The 22,612-nt window shown below is 36.5% G+C and overlaps 1 protein-coding gene across 1 annotated transcript; it reads right to left on the bottom strand.

The window, feature by feature from the left end:
* Positions 1-18,531: 18,531 nt before the first annotated feature.
* On the bottom strand, positions 18,532-20,174 carry LOC140325035 (olfactory receptor 1468-like). Its single transcript, XM_072403125.1, has 2 exons — positions 20,142-20,174; positions 18,532-19,464 (listed from the first exon to the last, which is right to left on the bottom strand). The coding sequence occupies exons 1-2, from the start codon at positions 20,172-20,174 to the stop codon at positions 18,532-18,534; spliced, it is 966 nt and encodes a 321-aa protein (XP_072259226.1).
* Between the last annotated feature and the right edge of the window lie 2,438 nt (positions 20,175-22,612).

Consider the following 22,612-nt stretch of genomic DNA (forward strand, 5'->3'; position numbering starts at 1 on the left):
TCAGAAGGGGAATACCGGTATGAATGGCACATGAGTGATCAGAAGGGGAATAATCTTCCAGAAACTTTTTTTCTAGATTTTCCTCCTTTAAAATTGGGTGCGTCTTATATTCCGGAGCGTCTTATACGGCGAAAAATACGGTACTATGGACAAAGAAAACACTGAGCTGACACTGTTACAGTCATTTTAGAGAGATTTTCACTCTTCATGCTTATTGCTAAATAAAACAAAAGTCAGACTCTAATAAGGGAAGACATTGGGCCTGAGTCATTAAAGCGCTGCAAGACTGGAGAAGAGAGCTTGGGAGAACCTGGATGATCCAGCAAACCCAGAATGGATTTCTTATAAATCATTTGCTATCAGTTGGCAAACATTTTTTATCCTGGCCCAGATCCATTCCTGGTTTGCTGCTATACCCAGGTTCTCCCATGATTGTCTATCTTCTCCAGTCTTTGAGCAAGCTTTAATAAATCAAGCCCATGTGGGTAACTTTTTTCTGCCTGAATTTAGGTTTTAGTCTTCCACCTCATCTAAAATCCATATATTCAAATGTAAACTTGCTATCCTTCTTGATAGAAACACACATTCCCCTTAACAAATGGTTTAGTTCACCGCTGGATGAAATGAGTTCCTAGGATTTATAAGGTAAATATTGCATTAGTAGAGACCCCTCTGGAAATAGTAAACTCATTACTTCAGTTTAACTATATGAAGAGTGAATCTGAAAGGAAGCAAGTGTGAAACTGCAGTTTGTTTGGGAGAGCTGAGGATGGAATGATGCCAGGACAGAGAAGAGGATCAAGAGGGATATGGTGGTACCAGGCCCGAGAAGGAGAGTCAGGCTTGGTGCTGTATTTTGCAGGTGGATAATGGAGAGGCAGAAGACATTCCCACCATAGATGTATTTATTACAAAGGATGGGAAGGAAATCTTCAATAGAGAGCTACTTTGTACTCCATGTTGTAGATAGCAAATAGATAAGAGGTCCATAGTTGGAAATGATGAAAATGAGAAATGTATTTGCAAAAATGCAGTCACCAAACTTTAAAGTTATTTGTAAAGCCCCTGAATATAATATTTTTTACTAAAGTCCTGGGGTCCGGGGCTGTGGGAACATATCAAGCAATCTTTTTTGTTACGCAAAGTGAAAATACTGTGTAGTGACTTTGCGATGAACTTGAAAAATGGCTGACAGTTTTAAAAGTAGTGGTTTACCTACCTTACTTTGGTTAAAAGAAATATACTTCTTTTAGTTTGTTTGTTTATTTGATAGGAGTTTTGCAATTAATGTGAAAAGTTGTCAGATGTAAAATGTTTTCCTATGTATTACTTCATTTTGATTACTGAAAAATGACATTCTTTGTTTATCTATTTATTTTTTATTTGGATTTCCACAAACTCCAGTGAGCACTCCACCACAAGCCACCTTTTCCCTACCACGTCAGGAGCTTTGAAATTACTTTGTAAAATCACCAAGGTAAATTAGCCCTATTTTTCCTAAATTTTCTCCACTTATGAAAATGTTATTTTAGCGGCACAAAAACTCCTTTCCATCTGCAGTCCTCAGAATAAAAATGACAAGGATTGCTGTGAAACTTTCTGAAAGTATTATTTTTTAGTAAGAATACTATGAAAGAAAAACATCATATATTATATTATAAATACAATGTGTAAAGAAATAGAAAATATATCCCACAGAAACCTAGTAGGGATGAGCGAGAATGCCTTTGACAGTCTCCCGAAATTTTTCTTGCACTTTTGATGGGTCCGCTAAATTTCGGCGAACCGATTTTGAAAATCCATGGTCCAGGTTCCCACGGTTCCTGGGCTGTACTTATCATTGATAGGTACAGCCCATGAAGTGTGGGAACCTGCCATCACAGCTGAATGGAGGCACGTGTTCGCAGGCGTACTACTGAACTCATAGGACCTCTCAATGGAGAATCTGGAGAGCGTGGGAACCTGCGGTTACAGCTGATTGGAGGCTTGTATTGTGCATTGGGCATTTTATTGAATTTTCTACTCCTCCCCTTGTTTTATCCTATTATACTTAGTAAAAGATGTTTATTATTATTATTATTATTATTATTTTTCATGCTTGAGTCACTTTATGATATATATTGAACTGCCTTTAAAGTCCCATAAACACAATTTGCTTTCTCATGTACTTGACATTTAGGGATGTTGGCAGTGTTAAGGTATTGGTTTGAGATCAAACAAATCCAGCACTCATACTTACCAATTTAGGGTAGGAATGCCCACTGACCATATGATCATACAAGTCTGACCCCAGCCTCATATGACTTTCTATTAAGTTGACACCTCTTTACATACAGAAGTGTTGTATTTCCCTTTCCTCAGTCTGCTTGTTTTGGTCCCCTTGTCCCCTTTGCTTTATCCCCCCCCCTTTCCTTCACAATGAACTTTTGCCGCATAAATTGGTTGGGAACAATGGCGGATTTTAAATCCACAAATCTTACATTGATCTCAATTCATTATTTATAAAAATGAAACGCATTCTCAAGAGAAATTCAATAGTATATTGGCAGATTGAATATTTTGAAAAATATATCCAGATACAATACAAGAAAGTCATGGTCACTGGGTAACAAATTGGTTAAAAGCCACTTTGAAACATCTGGCAATAAAATTGATAATGAAATACGTACTTTTAGATGTGATATTTGTTCCAATGCAGATGGATCTATGACCCGGACGATAAGTCATTTAAAGGTAAACTTCCACCAAACATCCATTCCAAACTCAGAGGCCCAATCAACTTTTTTTACTAGGTTAAAATATACATTTAGCTTCAAGCCATTTTTATGAAGGAAAATGTACCCTTTTACCCTCTTTCCCGTTCCTTTTTCTCCCCTTTTCATTTCCCACTTCTACTTCTGTTTTCCCACTATGTAAAAAAAACCTTTATATATTATTATTTTTACTATATTCGGGTGTTCTTATGACTATCCCTAATGAAGCAGATTAACTCTGTGAAACGCCTTGGATTATCAGAACTCACCATAACACATCAATGATATAGATACCAGCCTGGTATTGTGCACTGGGCATTTTATTGAATTTTCTACTCTTCTACTTGTTTTATCCTATTGCACTTAATAAAATATGTTTTTTGTTATTAATAATTTTTATGTTTCAATCACTCTATAATATATATATTGAACTGCATTTAAAGTCCCATGAACACAATTTGCTTTCTCATGAACTCGTAGAAATGTTCAACACAAAATTGCGGTCTTAATCCCAACACGTTTTGTCGCAATGAGTTTAGGGGAATTGTAACAATAAGTAAGCAATTGATTACTCAGTGGTTACAATACAATTCATAACTAAGTATATGTCTAGGGCAATATAAATACCATATGATAGTGTTCCCTCTCCTACTCTCATATTCCCTTTCTTCCCTATTCCCTCTTTCTCTTCCATTCCCTCTCTTCTCCCTCTCTCGACTCTTTTTAATTCTCTAATTTCCTCTCCATCCCTTCCTCTCCTGTGCTGAAGAACACTTGTAGTCTTCAATTGATTAAATCTCCATCTGCTGTGCTACTTGCTTCATTGTCTTGTTGAACTGGATAAAAATTACCCCATTTCAGAGATGGAATTTCTGCATTCCCCCTCGCTCTGTTGTTGATTCTTCTCATCTTCTCCCAGACCGCTCTACTTTTTGGGGGTCCAGCATAGTGTTATCCACTGGCTGGGCACAATTTTGTGTTGCTCCATCTAGACACATGAAAGTTTATTTTATTCTATTGTTCTCTCTTTACAGCTCCTTTCAAGGTCATCTTGTGGCCTCCTCTTCATGCCCACCACCAATCGCCTTAGGGTTAGATAATGTAATACCAGGCTTCAAATGTAGAAACTGTCATAAGTTTTCCTTGTTTTACTCTACTGGCAACCACTTGACACTTGTGGCCTCCTACATCGAGAGGAATATAGGGGGGAGGGTATGCTAGAGATTTTGATGTTAGCCTGAGAGCTATTTTATATTTGACAAAGCCATCTTTCTTTTCCCTATTTTTTTTTACCTGGCAATAGAAAAGAAGCTGTGTATATAAATTAAATCATAATCATAGCATCATCCTACTTGGGTACTAGGGTATTCAACTGCAAAATGCAAATAATATTGTATTTTAAAGGCAGTACATTTCAAGCATATAAATTGTGGTATACAATACAAACAAGAGTTTATTGAAACCTTTATTGAAACCATCATCAAACCACCATGAAAAGGGTGTTTTCATGTCCTAGCTAGTCAATGCACTTGTTTCAGTTTTTTTTATCAAGAGCCATTTCAGTCAAATCCAACTCTCTTGATGGAGAACGAATAAGCCTGATCCATGAAAATTCCTTCACTTTGGTGAAAAACATGCAAAAGGGGCACCAAAGAGGGTGAACCATCAAGATATTTTATTTTGGAATGGATGGCCGAAAAAGCCTAATCCTTTTTTCAACATCCGAAAGGTTAGCCACAGATTAGTGAAAGGATCCAAACTATGTTGTTAGGGCTGTCCCCCATGGAAGATGATGTGGTATTACCTGGGACCTGAGTCTAAGCATCTCCGGGTTTTCCCCAGAGCACCCCAGGGAGCTAGGCCGGTGACCATTTGACCCCTTTGCTGCAGGGAGAACACCAGTTCAGTGGTCCAAAATTAGGGCAGGGAAAAAGATAGAAAGCATATTGAGTTAATTAAGAAATACAGAACAAGCTTGGTTTAACCTAAAGAAAACCTATACTTTCTCTGCCTACTTAACATTTTTGCAAAGTAATCATTCTAAGAAAAAAACGACCAATTGCTGGTAAGAAAAAAGCTGTATGACTTTTAAAAATTGCACATTCTCAATTAGCCAATCTATTTGACTTTTAAAATGCCAATACGACGGCAGTATAGAGAAATGCATGATGCGTGCTGGAATAGTTTAGTAATATAGCTCCTGCGGAGTATACTGCTAAATGCAGGCTGGAGACTGTGCCTACAAACCCCCTACTGGCTACAGGAAGTAAGGAAGTAGGTGGGCAGGGTCATGTGATTGAAACAGCGCTTATAGTGAAGAAGGAGGTGAGTGAGTGAAGTCAGGAAGTCAGAGTTCTGGATCGGCATTGGCACAATTCTCTAACTGTAATTAAGTATTGAACAGGCTTTCCTAATTTTTCCTCAAAGCCATACCCTGGTTTGATCCTACCTCATATGCTTACCTTAAATATCATCCAATTTCCCTATTTCCACCCAACACTTATGACAGAGTCCGCCGTTCCTTTCTCCAGAGTGGCATATTTAGATACCTCTACTTCCTGCGCTGGGATCACAATCCAACCTCAGACTTCACCTAAGACCCAAACCTGCACCCGCTTGGGTTTTGGAGGCAGCTTTTTCACTTTCTTAGATCCATTCCTTCTTTGCATCCACTGTTAAAGGGCCTCTTACCTCATACAAGCATTACTGTGCAGGGACAGGTCTAGTTCGCCATGCCCTGTCATTATGCTATAATTTCCTCTTCCGAGTAGATGACAATTCCCCACCCCATTTATAGCTACGTTGGAATGGGACCGCAATGGTCAATTTTACCTCCACATGCCTTTGCTGTTTTTGTGTTTCCTCCCCTGGGGCTTACTCCATATTTTCTTGTCCTGCTCTAAACTTACCCTCCTCTGGGACCAGATCCATGACATCTTAGACTTTGAAATGATTGCTTAATATTCTTGGGTAGCTTGATGATATGTTCTTATATGTAGCATTACCTTTTTCATTTATATTTACTTTAGAAAGCCCATTGCATCGTAGTAATACTTTGAGTAACCTGTACATTTAAACCTTTGTACATTTGTTTTTAACCCTTCTGTACTCCCCCCTTTTATTCTTTTATTCTTTCAAAAAATGACAGAAATAAAAAGAGAGAATAAAAGATAAGAGAAATAAAAGCATTAATAGCAATGAGCTTGTGCCAGAGTGGTAAAGGATACAGGATATAAATAAATAAATATTTGTTCCTGGAGGACATAATTGTATGATACAGTAGGGAAGGGGCAAGGTCTGGATGAGAGGTGGCCTTGGTTAGGTATGAACTCCAGAACTGAAGAAGTTTATTTAGGAGATATAGTTATTCCAGTTTAAGAGGAGTTGTTGGGGAAACATAACAATAAAATGAAAGTCTGGAAGAAAATTGGCCTCTTTGGTGCTTGGGCAAAAGGACATCACTGACAGAAGGAAACATTCAAATCTTTCTACTGAACTAAAAATAAAAATACAGCCAGAAAAGGATATGGGGGGCCACTCATGTAAAATAATATTTAACATGTTAGGAACAATATCTGTGCTTAGCAAGATGTCAGATATGGAGAGTTGGGAAAGGAAGAAGTACATGGGAGAGTGGAGGGTCTTACTGTAATATACCAGCATGAGGATCATGAAGTTTCCACATATTGTCCCAATGTATATTATAAGGACCAAGGTGAAGAGCAGCAGATTATATACAGCTATGCTGGAGAATTCTAAAAAGAAGAATGTGTTGGCATTTCCTTTATGAGTCCATATATAATTGTCCATATATAATCAGATACATATTAATAATTTAAAACTTTGTTTGCAAAATGAACGATAAGGTGAATCTGTGTTGCAAAACCAGAACAGAATTTTAGAGCAATAAGAAAACAAATGCACATTTTTAAAAAAATGATTTTTATTGAGAAAACACCAAGGTTATACAAAAAAAAAGAAATTGTACATAATTAATCACAATTACCCAACCAACCGTATATAAAGTGCAATAACATAACTGTAAAGAGGATCGTGTATAGAATGGAACCTGAGCATCTTCATTTTTATTTTTAAAACAATAGAAGGGTACATAGAAAAGAAGGGGGACATTATCGATCAGTTGCTTGAACCTACTCACACTCAATACATTGTAAACAGTAATACACCATTTAGCTAAAAGAGGCATGCAGCAAAGCAGCCGGTTGGGGGGGATGTAATAACCCAGTGCACTCCACTGAGGTGGAAAAATCCAGTCATACCAAGTCTGAGCGAATTAGTCTGCTCTCTTTGAATCGGTGGATATCATATCTTCCATGTGGTAAATATCAGCTACCCTTCTTAGCCAGTGACTTACAGTCGGGGGGAGTTACCCTGCCAGCAAGCAGGGATACTCACTTTAGTTGCGTTCAGAAGATGTCTTAGTAGGGAACGCTTATATAACTTTTGTTAGAAATCTGATACATGGGAAAGCGTGAGGGCAGGTTTGTTCCTGATATCTACATCTGTAAATTTAAGGATAATCTCGGCCACTGAGTCCCAGTAAGATTGCAATTTGGGGCATTCCCTGAAAATATATAACAGCGTGCCCTGTGCAGTACCACATCTCCAGCAAGAGCTATCAGTTTGGGGGAAGAGCCTGGCAAGTTGAAAAGGCATCCTCTACCAGCGGGTAGCCAACTTGTAATTAGTCTCCTTATACCTGTTACTTATAAATGCCCTATGACAAAAGTGAAGCATCATTTCTCTTTGTTCTTAAGAGAAATGCATGTTCAGATCAGCTTTCCACTTGGACACATAAAGGGCCATGTATTGTTAGCAGCATTTGATATGGGTATGATAGCGTACCCCTCATGAAGTGTTTGGTAACACGCAAGGATTCTATAGGCAATAAGGACTGGTCAAATTAGCAGGGTCGTGGAAGGGACCGTAAAACATAGGAAAGTTGTAAATGTCGCCAGGGAGTTAAGGAAGGCAACTTTCTATCTAATTGCAATGTCGGCAGGTGGAACCAATCCCCAATCTGAAGGAAATGCATTGCTCTGTATATGCCTCATATATGCCTTGAACGAAATATTGGATCAGAGAGTCCAGGAGGAAACTCCGGGTTACCTAAGATGAAGGAAATGCATTGCTCTGTATATGCCTCATATATGCCTTGAACGAAATATTGGATCAGAGAGTCCAGGAGGAAACTCCGGGTTACCTAAGATCGGCGAGAGGGAAAATGGTTTTTGTGACTATTTTCCTGGGAGGCAAAGAACTTGGGAACCATTCTTAGGGTCTTGCCAATCAATCAGTGTCTGTACATAGTGGTCGTTATAAAAATAAGTCAATTGGGGTCTCTGAACATGCATCTTCCAGTCCAACCCAAAGTTAGACTTAGCATTGGTGCACCAATCCAACAATCCAATAAATGTACAGCTTGGTGGTAAAGTATGGGATCTGGGAACTGTAGCCCACCTCAAAATTTAGGGATTCTCAGTATTGTCATTTTGATTCTTGGGATCCGGTATGGCAAATAAATTTCATGAATTCTGAGCAAAGCTTGTGCAGGATATGGTTCGGAAGTCATATTGGGAGTGCCTGTGGTACATATAGTAACCTAGGTATTACATTAATTTTTAGCACATTACACCTCCCAAACCAGGTGAATGCCAGCTGCTTCCACCTCAGTAGATCTTTCTGAATTTGATTAAGTAAAGGCAGGAAATTGAGATCCACAATATGTGTCAGCTCCATGGGCATCTGAGTGCCCAAGTAAAAGATAGATGTTGTGGCCCATTTGAGAGGAAACAAAGGGTTTAATGCCTCCTTAGTTGACCTAAGTGATAGTCAGCATGGCTTCAAGAAAGACAGAAGTAAACAGGTAGACAGTGGAATAGCAGTTGATATAGTGTACTTGGACTTTGCTAAAGCAATTAACACTGTACCCCACAGTTGGTTAATATGCAAGTTTACTATAATTACATCAGAATGAAAAAAAAGACCATTAACTTCAACCACTAAAATAAAATGAAATAAACATACTAGAAACCGGCATATCCCAGATAGAACCATATGTGTATATTTGATCCAGAGGAAGGCAAAGAAAAACTTAAAATGCAAGGTTCAATTTTCTCCAGTAGAAGAAAAAATCCTGAGCACATGAGGCATTCAGATGATCCAAGGATTACCAGGTTTAATTTATTGGAAGCTGACAAGCAAGTCCCCTCTCGCATAAGCAATACCATGGGCTGACAAATTTGACCTTATAAAACATAATTGAATTTACTATCCTAAACTATCCCTGGACTCTATTGCCACTTGTTGCTGCACTCATAGACCCATCTACAAGAAGGAGTATTTGACAACTGGACCTAATAATGTACATATGAAAACAGGAAGCTTTGGTCTCATCGTCTTCTCCTGAAGAAGCGCATCTTGTGAAAGGTGTCGAATGAAGGAAATGCATTGCTCTGTATATGCCTCATATATGCCTTGAACGAAATATTGGATCAGAGAGTCCAGGAGGAAACTCCGGGTTACCTAAGATTGACGAGAGGGAAAATTGTTTTTGTGACGATTTTCCTGGGAGTCAAAGAACTTGGGAACCATTCTTAGGGTCTCGCCAATCAATGGGTGTCTGTAAATAGTGGTCGTAACTGCCCCCGGTTCCCAAAAATAAGTCAATTGGGGTTTCTGAACATGCATCTTCCAGTCCAACCCAAAGTTAGAGTTAGCATTGGTGCACCAATCCAACAATCTGGATAAATGTACAGCTTGGTGGTAAAGTATGGGATCTGGGAACGCTAGCCCACCTCAAGGTTTAGGGAGTCTCAGTATTGTCATTTTGATTCTCGGGATCCGGTATGGCAAATAAATTTCATGAATTCCGAGCAAAACTTCTGCAGGATATGGTTCGAAAGTTGTATTGGGAGGGCCTGTGGTACATATAGTAACCTAGGCATTACATTCATTTTAAGCACATTACACCTCCCAAACCAGGTGAATGCCAGCTGCTTCCACCTCTGTAGGTCTTTCCGAATTTGATTAAGGCAGGAAATTGAGATCCACAATATGTGTCAGCTCCATGGGCATCTGAGTGCCCAAGTAAAAGATAGATGTTGTGGCCCATTTGAAAGAAAACAAAGGGTTTAACGCCTCCTTAGTTGACTGGGAAAGAGTGATACTCAGTGCCTTTGACTTTTGCAATTTTTTTTTGTAGTTGGAAAGCGCAGAGAACTTTTGTAACTCCTGCAGGTGTTTGGGTAGTGAAGTGATTGGGGAGCACAGCAGACAAAGATTAGTTAATTAATGGAAAAAAGAAGTAAAAATAAGTATCTTCTATATGTATTGTAAATATAACCAATATGTGTAACGGTGGGTGAGCCCAGGTGACCAAAATAAAAGCTATCCTGTATGGTAATATTTATTTTTTTCCTTGTCGATTACAGATTTAATTTAAAAAAAAGATTTAATATAAAAAATAATATTGTAAATGATAGTCAGCATGGCTTCAAGAAAGACAGAAGTAAGTAAACAGGTAGACAGTGGAATAGCAGTTGATATAGTGTACTTGGACTTTGTTAAAGCAATTGACACTGCACCCCACAGATGGTTAATATGCAAGTTTACTATAATTATAGTAATCAGCAAGATTACTATAATTACATCAGATTGAAAAAAAGACCATTAACTTCAACCACTAAAATAAAATGAAATAAACGGCATAACCCAGATAGAACCATATGTGTATATTTGATCCAGAGGAAGGCAAAGAAAAACTTAAAATACAAAGTTCAATTTTCTCCAGTAGAAAAAAGAAATCCTGAGCACATGAGGCATTCAGATGATCCTAGGATTTCCAGTCTCTATGACGAAAACAACCATCTGAGAGATACATAGGTTTAATTTATTGGAAGCTGACAAGCAAGTCCGCTCTCGCATAAGCAATACCATGGGCTGACAAATTTGACCTTATAAAACATAATTGAATTTACTCTCCTAAACTATCCCTGGACTCTATTGCCACTTGTTGCTGCTCTCATAGACCCATCTACAAGAAGGAGTTTTTGACAACTGGACCTAATAATGTACATATGAAAGATCAGCAAGATGTCAGATATGGAGAGTTGGGAGAGGAAGAAGTACATGGGGGAGTGGAGGGTCTTACTGTAATATATCAGCATGATGATCATGAAGTTTCCATATATTGTCCCAATGTATATTATAAGCACCAATGTGAAGAGCAGCAGATTATATACAGCCATGCTGGAAAATCCCAAGAAGAAGAATGAGGTGACATTGCCTTTATGTGTGGTCTGGAGGATGTGAGAAAAAAAAGTATTAATATAAAATAAAATATATATTAATAGAATCAAACTTTTTTTTGTGAAATGAATAATGCGATAAGCCTATGTTCTCTTTAAACCCAACTGCAATAGAGGGAAAAAAATGCCAAGATTTACAAGAGGAGATTTTAATACTACACTGTCCCCCCTTACTAACACAAACTTAGAACAAAATGATTGGCAATACATACATAATAAAAAGCCTGAAAAATTATGAAAAGCCTGCAAAATTGCATGTACAAGGAGATATAAGGTAAACATTTCTGGAATGTGGGTTTGCACTTACTTTAAAACCATGGCATAATTCTCAATAAGAGCAACATATTATTATTATACAGTATTTATATAGGGCCATCATATTACGCAGCGCTGTACAAAGTCCTTAGTCGTGTCACTAACTGTCCCTCAAAGGAGCTCACAATCTAATGTCCCTACTATAGTGATATGTCATTAATGAAGTCTAAGGTCAATTTTAGGGGTAAGCCATTTAACCTAACTGCATGTTTTTGGGATGTGGGAGGAAACCGGAGGAAACCCACGCAGACACGGGGAGAACCTGCAAACTCCATGCAGATAGTGTCCTGACTGGGACTCGAACCTAGTGCTGCAAAGGCCAGAGTGCTAACCCCTGAGCCACCGTGCTGCTCACATAGTTAGTGAATGCAGCCTGAGAGAAATTTATACTTACATTGTTCATTAATGCTCTCTGATGGAAACCCATTTGTGGTTATACTTCATTAAAAGTTAAATAAACCAACAGAAAGACCAGTTTTTTTTTTTTTAAATAACATGGAACAATAAAGATTAAAGCTCAAAAACATACATCATGCCTAATATAATATGAGTTCACTTGAAACAAGATTCTTCTATTTGAGCTAAAACAAAAAAATCACACACACACAAACAGCAGACAGAAATTGGGTCATGAATAGATAGTGTAATTGTTATATATAACTGTATAACTGGTATATATAGTGTAAATATAAAACATATTAAGTGTATCGGTGGATGAGCCAAGCTGACAAAATAAGAAGGATCTTTGTACAGGAATATTTATATTTCTTTGACGATTTAAGATTCCATGGAGAGTTATGAAGATTTCTCTAGGCTCATGTTTGTGACTTGTACCAAAAAAAGAGAACCTGTGTTGAATCTGATATGTAGCCTGCCACTGCTTACCTTTCTATCTGCAATGCGAAAAAGGGGGTGATATTTCTCTGTTTCGAGGTTGAATATGAGAGCGCCAACCTCTATGTAGTATTAAATAATAAAGAATTAAAAAAAAGAGGTTTTAGGCTTGTGGTTGTTAAAAGGGGAATTATGTATTGATGTGCTTGTGATTCAATACATTTCAAATCAGTATTATCCCTTGCTCTGTTAGTTTTTACAGGGAGGGGATAGTATATTTTATACAGAGATATACTAGCAATCATACTAGCAATCCTAAAGCTAAATACCCGGTATTATCATATACTCCCGATGCGTTTCGCCATGGTGGGGCTTCTTCAGGGGTGCAGTTGTGTATTCAAAAACATTGCGGTCTATATATACATACATACATACATACAACAAAATAAATATTAATAATACAAATTAATATAGGCATTAAACACGTCATTTGAATAAAACAATGATCCCATGACTAGTGCTGGTATAGTTATATACCAAGGAAATTTATGTATAAGAATGGGCATGTATAGATCAGCAAGATGTCAGATATGGAGAGTTGGGAGAGGAAGAAGTACATGGGGGAGTGGAGGGTCTTACTGTAATATATCAGCATGATGATCATGACGTTTCCATATATTGTCCCAATGTATATTATAAGGACCAAGGTGAAGAGCAGCAGATTGTATAAAGCTATGTTGGTAAATCCAAAAAAGAAGAACGAGGTCACATTGCCTTTGTGTGTGGTCTGGAGGATGTGAGAAAAAAAGTATTATTATAAAATAAAATATATATTAATAGAATCAAACTTTTTGTGAAATGAATGATGCGATAAGCCTATGTTCTCTTTAAACCTAACTGCAATAGAGGGAAAAAAATATGCCAAGATTTACAAGAGGAGATTTTAATACTACTCTGTCCCCCCTTACTAACACAAACTTAGAACAAAATGATTGGCAATACATACATAATAAAAAACCTGAAAATTTATGTAAAGCCTGCAAAAATTGCATGGACAAGGAGATATAAGGTAAACATTTTGTGGCTTTGCACTCACTTTAAAACCATGGCACAAACCTCAATAAGAACAACATAGGTTAGTGAATGCAGCCTGAGAGAAGTTTATACTTACATTGTTCACTAATGCTCTCTGATGGAAACCCATTTGTGGTTATACTTCATTAAAAGTTAAATAAACCAACAGAAAGACCATTATTAATATTTTTTTAAATAACATGCAACAATAAAGATTAAAGCTGAAAAATGTATGCCTAATGCCTAATATAATATGAGTTCACTTCAAACAAGATTCTTCTATTTGAGCTAAAACAAAAAAAAATCACACACACACAAACAGCAGACAGAAATTGGGTCATGAATAGATAGTGTAATTATTATATATAAGTGTATAACTGTTATATATAGTGTAAATATAAAACATATTATGTATATCGGTGGATAAGCCAAGCTGACAAAATAAGAAGGATCCTTGTACAGGAATATTTATATATTTCTTTGGCAATTTAAGATTCCATGGAGAGTAATGAAGATTTCTCTAGGCTCATGTTTGTGACTTGTACCAAAAATAAACATGTTTTTATCAATCTAATATTTTCTAGAAAATGAAATATTGTAGTAAACGTTTAGTCAATGGACATCAATGTAATATTTTAAAGAGAACCTGTGTTGAATCTGATATGTAGCCTGACACTGCTTACCCTTCTATCTGCAATGCGAAAAAGGGGGTGATTTTTCTCTGTTTTGAGGTTGAATATGAGAGAGCCAACCTCTATGTAGTATTAAATAATAAAGAATTCAAAAAAAGAGAAAAAAAGAGGTTTTAGGCTTGTGGCTGTTAAAATGGTAATTATGTATTGATGTGCTTGTGATACATACTTAATTATTCAATACATTTCAAATGAGTATTATCCCTTGCTCTGTTAGTTTGTATAGAGAGGGAATGGTATATTTTATTCAGAGATATACTAGCAATCATAATAGCAATCCTAAAGCTAAATACCGGTATTATCATATACTCCCGATGCGTTTCGCCATGGTGGGGCTTCTTCAGGGGTGCAGTTGTGTATTCAAAAACATTGTGGTCTATATATACATACATACATACAACAAAATAAATATTAATAATACAAATTAATATAGGTATTAAACACGTCATTTGAATAAAACAATGATCCCATGACTAGTGCTGGTATAGTTATATACCAAGGAAATTTATGTATAAGAATGGGCATGTATAAGAATGGGCATGTATTCAAAGAGCGTATATATATATATATATATATATATATATATATATATATTTGATGTAGTTATACAGATATGAAAACGAGGTACAAATCTTTATTAGGTTATGTGTATTATAATAGCATTAACATACTTATCAATCCATCTCTGGACTATATAATGATAAATGAATATGTTTACTTACATAAGCGGTTGTTTGGGTTTATGTAAGGCGATTATACATTTTCCAGCTTATGGTCCTAATAAATAAAATACTTCATTAGGATGTTTGTTGATTAAATAATTATGAATACAGAGGGCTTTACATTAACATTTCAAAAGGTATGAGGTTGATGAATATATATATATATATATATATAAATGACCTGTCTTCACATTATGATTAATGTACAAATATTTGACGTACCTTAACATTTATGTATTAAGCAAGGAACGAAGGGTTGCAAACATCAAAATTATCCTAGTTTAAAAGATTCCACGTCCATTCATCCAGTGTTCATTTGGTGTTAGGAATGATTCCTTGGTGAGCCAACTTTTGGATATATATATATGGAATATATGTATGATGACGGAGGATATAAGGATAGGGTTTATGTATGTACTAACAGGAAAGACAATGCAGGGACTTCAATGACTTAGCCAATTGATGTAGATTGTATAATCTATGAAGAGAGGTGTATATCTAATAGAGGTACAAGGTGCAATAGTTTTGAAATTGCTGAGTCTATATTGTAACTCATATATTGATTCCTGAGCCTTTAGCAAATCTTACTTGCCCTCGTCAATACTTAAGACCTTCAAGCAACTAACATGTTCACAATTAAGTCCATAATGACAGGCCAAAGGAAATAGCAGACAACTTGTGGCATCTGCCCTCGAGTGCATCATGTATTTTTCCAAGTTTCATGTAGACTACACAACTCTGTGGTAATCAGAATTTTGGTCCCTGTTTTTATGTTATCCCTGCAAAATGTGTAGAGGCTGGGCTGCATTTATCAAGGCCTTCATGGTCATTTCCTACTGCATCAGGTTTAGATAAGGCAAAAACAGGCCCCAAAATATTGAAATGGTGATAATGTTTTTCCTTAGTTTCCCTTTTCTGCCAACTACTAGATGCCCATGGAGAGAACGAGTGCTAGTAATGTGTGCTAGTAATTTTTATAGTAGTTTAGGGACTCTTTATATTTTATTCAGCCTTTTTTATACTGACCTGTGCAATATAAATATGTGACCCTGACTCCGCTTATCTTAATCCCAGGATACCTTGCTTGCAGACTGATGAACAACCTGTGAATGACCCTTGGCTCTGTGGGACACCTGGCGCCTTGGACTGACTACTGTTGTGTTCCCTGCCCTACTTGGTGGGCTCCTGGTCCTCTGGTAGTTCTGTCCTTTGCATACTGAAGCACGGGGGGCAACCATGTGCTGGGATGGCACAACTAGCCTCCCCAGAGTTGAGTTTGCTATAGGTGAAAAGTGTAGAACTAAATTTGGAGAATTGGCACCTTGTAAGTACTGGTGCTAGACCATGGCCTTATTGAAAGCTGCCAAGAACAAACTGCAGGATAGGGGTTGGGGTCTAAAAGGTATTGGCAAAGGGTTAGACTACCTATACCTATTTTAACAAAAGTGATTTAGATCACATCTTTGTAAAATATGTATTCATGGATTACAAAAAGTTGGCTAAAGCTAAAACCAGGAATTGTCCAGAAGATGAGGCCACAGTTTTCTTTTTTTCTTTTCCACGATTATACAGAATATTTGATTGCCCAAGTTCTCCTTAATCCATCTTCGTCCCGGCACAGAGAAAACGTAAGGTGCCGCCATCTTCTTTCCCCATCTTTCGCATTCTGCCAATGTCACACAATCTTCCAATGTGCAGTCACAAGATCGGGTGATGTAGCCTGCGGTAGATGGGAAAATCTAACAGCTCATGCATGAGATCGGGATTTTTTTTCCCCATTGAGGAAAACGCACCTTCTGCACAAGCCCAATGTGAGATGTATGTATCAAAGGAGGCTCTGCTCTACCATTTTGTCTTTATCACCGCAGAGGTTTTTTACCTTATAATAAGGATTGCCTACCCTTTTATGTAAGGTAAAATATTTAGTTTAGGTCTGCTTTAATGTTGTACGTGTTACCATCTGTGACTTGGCAGGTATGGTGATATTTCTAACACACCTAACACAAAGGAGTCAAGAAGGTCCACTGAGCCCAACGCTAATCCTTAGCATAAACCTCAAAATGCTTATGATCCTAAGTCTTCCATGCTCTTTCTTACTTTTTTTTTAGATGTTTCAAATACATTTTTTTCTTATTTAACAGTGCTATAACTTCCAAAAACATTGCTATGAATTTGTTCAGGAATTGTACTCCACAGTACTACATATGAACTTATTGGTTGTTACATGACTGGATTTGAAAAGGAGCAGACATCATGTAAAGTTAAAAATGTTAAACTGTCAGTTACAGACATTTTGGAGAAATTTTCATTCTATATGCTTATTGCTTAAAAAAAACTTTTTTTATTGCTAACAAAAGTCCGAATTTGATAGGAAAAGAAATTATTTTCATATTTTGGTAATTTTTCTTCATTCCAAATTTGGGCTTTAGCCCCCACCTACAATCTGTTGCTAAATTTTCAAACGTAAACCTTCATGTTAGAACATAATTTCCCTATTTAGGTAATATCTTTTCTCACTTCTGTATGAAATGTGTTCCTATAATACAGAAAATATTCTTCTTAAATATTGCCCCCTTCTTATGTTTTCTGGTCTGATCTAGGAATATTGAGTTTTTTTAAATCAGATTAACTAACCAAAGAGTGAAACCAATAGGAAGCAAGAGTGACATTGTAGATTGTTTGAAAGATTGAAGGATGGAATGATGCCAGGACAGAGATGGTGGAACTATGGAGGACAACCAAGTCTGGCCTGGTCCTGCACCTTGGCAAGGGCAAAAAGCATAGGAAGAATACATCCACAACCAATATTCAATTGAAGGCCTGTTTCTGCTCTACTTTTGTGTCCAAGTCTCGTCTGTGTTTTACTGTCTTTTCTTTTTCCACCCTTCTCCGGTTATGCCCACCTTGGATGTCCGTGACATTAGAGCTGGAATGCATCTGGATTCCATCTCTGGCCCTTTCAGGTGTTTGGAACGCACCCTTGTGTTCCAGTTTAGAATGTCCATGTCTGGCTCCCTCTGATGACACCATCTAACAAGGCTGCACTTGATCCAACATGGGGCAGGCAGACGAGCGGGCCCCAGAAATCTCTGATGCAGGGTGAGTATACAAACTGGGGTTTTTTTGCTGCCAGACCTACGAGCTTTCAGACGCTTATGGAGCTACCTCTTGTCACACAAGGAGTTGGGAAACCACTTTCTTACATTTTAATATATTTGTATTATGCTTTATTTTTATTATATCCTATAATTGGAATCTAAATATCATCATGATATACATTCAATTATATACAGTATCACTAAGACCCTTATTGATATATGTGTATATATATGTATATCTATTAACAACTGATTAATCTATTAATAATTAAATCTATGGATTTAATTTGCAAAACACATTGGAATGTACAAGATTTCTATAAAATTCTTTATGAGACTGTTATAGTCCACATCTATTGGTGTTACCTGTATGCTCAGTTGTAAACTGTATACTGAAATTAAAACCATTGTAACATGGAGGATTTCTTTTAGTCTGTCTTGTGTAAATGATTTAAAAAAAAGATGTATTGTTTTATGTGTACTGCCTTAAAAGTCCCACATACAAAAAGTTTTTTGAAACATTCTTAAAATAAAATATGGATGTTGGCAGTAAGTGATTAATCTTAAGAAAAAAAAACGTCCATTCCCTTTTTCTAGAAGTCAAAAAAAGTCAAATGTTACAAGCCAGTATTGCAAAGCTTCTTTGTGTTGTACATTAATTTATTATTATAAATAATTAAACTATTGATTTTAAAATATTATTTGTATCCAAGTTACATGTTTTCCACAATTTTATTGCATGCATGTTTTACAATTTTTCTAATATCTTTATTCCTCAGACTGTAAATGAAAGGATTTAAAAAGGGAGTGAAAGCTGTGTATAACATTGTCATCATCTTATTGATCGTTTGTGATTGCCCTTCCTTCGGAATCATATATATGACAATCAGGGATCCATAAAATATAAAGACAACTGTTAGATGGGAGCTACAGGTGGAAAAGGATTTCAGTCTTCCTGAATAGGAGGGGATCTTTAGCAAAGTTAGAACAATACAAGTATATGAAACCACAATCACAAGGAATGGGATGATCAGTGCAGGAAACCCCAACAAGGTAGCTTCTATTTGAATTCTAGATGTCTCTGAACAAGAAAGTTCCACCAGTGGATTAAAATCACAGTAGAAATAGTCAATACTATTTGACCCACAGAAATCTAGTTGACATATGCTGAAGGATAGAATGAATGCCATAAAACAACTCAACAGCCAGGATATGAGAACTAATTTAATACAAAGCCCATGGTTCATAATGGAGGCGTAATGCAATGGAGAGCAGATAGCTAGATAGCGGTCGTAAGACATAACTGTCAGAAGATAACATTCAAACCCTTCTACTGAACAAAAGACATAATATTGAGTGACGCAGCCAGGAAATAATATGATGGTCCGCTCATGTAGAATAATATTTAACATGTTAGGAACAATATTTGTGGTCAGCAAGATGTCAGATATGGAGAGTTGGGAGAGGAAGAAGTACATGGGGGAGTGGAGGGTCTTACTGTAATATACCAGCATGATGATCATGAAGTTTCCACATATTGTCCCAATGTATAGTATAAGGACCAAGGTGAAGAACAGCAGATTATATACAGCTGTGTTGGTAAATCCCAAGAAGAAGAACAAGGTCACATTGCCTCTGTGGGTGGTCTATGTGAGAAAAGAGAAAAATAATTAATTTAAAAATAATATATATTATTAAGATGGAACTTTTTTAGTTTACAAAATAATGATATGGTGAACCTTCTGTTTACGTGCACAAGCACACAAAGAGAAAATATCACATATTTGTTTGATTGGAGTTAAAATTGATCTTTACCAAGTTTAGTATATATTCCCTTTACTAAGAGGATGATCTCTTAGATTAATTTAGGTTCTATTTGATTCATTGGTCTCCAAAACTGGGTAACTATTCTGGAAGAACCTGGATCCAACAAACCTAGAATGGAACGCCATGATTAAAAACATTTCCAAAAATTGGAAAATCATTTCAATAAATCCATTCCATGTTTGATGGATCACCCAGGTTCTCCCATTGTAGTCTCTTCCAGTCTTGGAGAATTTCAATAAATCATTGTATTTTATGTTTTTTAAAAATACCACCCAGATTTAGGAGGAGAGTTTATAACACACAAAGTTCCTTGTCAGACTTAAAGGAAACTTTTAGCAAAAAACAATACAATGTTGTATATTTAAAATATAAATAAAAAAAAATCTGCACATATACAGTACAGTGAAGATTCTTTAGTATTCAGGTTTACCTACATGTTCTAAACATGACAGAAGGGGGAATTAGGTAGCCAGAAAAAATAAAAATATAATCTTACTCTGTTCACTAATGCTGTGTGGCGGAAAGCCATGTGTGATTGTATTTAAATAAAATTTAAATAAACCAAAAGAAAAAACAAATAGGATTTTTTAATTTTATAAATATTAATATATTAGAGAATCTTTTTAGATTTTTCTGTGTTTTATAAAAAACAAAAATGCTGATTTAAAAAGCACAGCTTTATATGAAGTTAGGAATGGATAGAAGAAAATAAAAAAGTAAGAGATAAAACAATATGTGTTATATAAAGTGTAAATATAACACATGTGTGTATCGGTGAATGAGCTTAGCTGACTGAATAAAAATCTATTTTGTACACAGATATTAATATATTTTTTTGCCAATTACAGGTTCCATAGAGAGCAATCAAGATTTCTCTGGGCTCGTGTTTGTGGTGTGAAAGAAAAGTAAACATGTCTTAATTAATCTATTCTTATCTTGAAAATAAAATAATGTAGTAAATATGTGCTAAATATATAAGCCATCAATATAACATTTTAAAGAGAACCTGTGCTGAAGCAAACATGTTGCCTGTCAGTACTTAAAGTGAACCTATCACCACATTTTTTACTATATGTAAAAGGGTGGATAAGGGTGAAATTGATAGTTGATGTTTTTGATAGTTCCTTTTTTTACTCTGAATTGCTACTTCCCTTGCTGTAATGTTGATTTAATATGGTTTCTGGAATTTTGATAGTAGTCTGGGTTCTCTTTAGTGAAAAGTAACTCTGCATATCATTGGAATACTTTCATAAATACCTAATATCATAATGGATCTGCTAAAATGAAGTGTGCTAAGGGCAATATGATATCCCAATATTGACCCATATAGAGAAAAAGTTCTAGGTTCAGTAAATCAAAATAAGAGTTCAAAAGTTTGACCTATAATTGAGTTTGATTATTGTTTTATATGCAGAACCAGTTTTGTTAAACTTAAACCTACCTTGCTTTCCATACCTGGCAACTAAGGATTTTACTTTTAGTAAAAAGTTAACTATCACTGATACTGAATTGGAGGGAAATGCATGAGCATTGGGATCATCATGGAGCTCCCACCCATTATGGCAGCCCAAAAGAAACAGCAGTCAACTTGTTACAACTGCATTTGGGTGGATCATGTATTTTTCAAGGTTGCATGTAGACTACACAAAGTTGTGATTATCAGAATTTGGACCCTTTTAGGTTATCCCTGCAAAAATGTGTATTATGTGTTATTATAAAGACCTTCATGGCCATTTCCTACTGCCCCGCAGGCTATCCGACAGGGTCCTTTATGGAATGGGTCATGGCAGGCATGGTAGGGGTGCTCACGTCAGCATGCCCTAACAGGTAAATTCAAAAGTAGATGGAAATGCAGTAGGCAAGGCAAACCGAAAGGTTCCGAGGCTTCATTAGTCTCAGCTATGCTAGTAGCTTGTGTTGTAACTTTGCAACAACTACATAGCTTTTCAGAGTCTCCGTAGAGTTTGGCTACCTTACCTCTTCTTCAGAACCCTATATTTCCTGCCACCTATTGTGACCTTTACATAGATCACTGACTATGTCTTGCAGTCACCTGCCCTGACCTTTGCCTAGGTCAACAACAATGCTTTGCTTGGTGTCTGCCCTGAACTCTGTGACTATACCTGTCACTCTGAACTCTGATGGTCCCCCTCTTACATTTTTTATGTTTATGTTAGCTGTTTCAATTTTTTTTTAACAGTGAGGTGATTTCTAACTTCCAGAAACATTGCCATGGTTGTGCTCAGCAATGGAACTCCACACAATACTACATATGAACCTATGAAAAATAAAAAAATGTTAACCTGACTCTGTCAGTCACTGTCATTATAGAGGAATCTTCATTCTTTATGCCTATTGCTAAATAAAACAGAAGTCCGAATCTGATAAGAAGGGAAACTTCTTCTTTCCAAATTTGGGCTTTAGCCCTCACCTCTAATCTATATTTTCAATGTAAAGCTTCATGTTAAACAACATTTCAAAAGTAATAGTAAAAAAACAAACGTAATATCTTTGCTCACTTCTGGATGAAATGTGTTCCTATAATACAGAAAGCATTCTCCTAAATATTGCTCCCCTCTCCTTGTGTTCCGGTCCGATCTGGGAATACTGAATTTATGAAATCAAATAATTTAACCAAACAGTGAAACTTAAAAGGAAGCAAGAGTGACATTGTGGATTGTTTGGAAGACTGAAGGATGGAATGATGCCAGGAGAGAGATAATCTGGAATGATATGCTGGAACCACGACAGAGAACCAAGTCCGGCCTGGTCCTGCACCTTGGAAAGTGGAAAATATATAGGCAGAATACATTCACATTCCATGATCAGTTGATGACCTTCTAACCCACTAGTGAAAGAAATCTCAAAAAGAGAACTACTGTGTGCTCCCTATTCTAGATAGCAAATAGTGAAAGGTCCATAGTTGTAATTGGAAAAAATTATATAAATAATGGAGATTCTACGGTC

This window comes from Pyxicephalus adspersus, chromosome 2, assembly GCF_032062135.1.
Source record: "Pyxicephalus adspersus chromosome 2, UCB_Pads_2.0, whole genome shotgun sequence".
Classification (NCBI taxonomy): domain Eukaryota; kingdom Metazoa; phylum Chordata; class Amphibia; order Anura; family Pyxicephalidae; genus Pyxicephalus; species Pyxicephalus adspersus.

Excerpts from the sequence above, each read along its gene's own strand:
- LOC140325035 (XM_072403125.1), bottom strand. The coding sequence starts at position 20,174 with ATGGCTTTCCGCCACACAGCATTAGTGAACAGA. Across the intron at positions 19,465-20,141 it reads ACACAGCATTAGTGAACAGA|ACCACCCACAGAGGCAATGT; the intron begins GTAAGATTATAT and ends TTTCTCACATAG.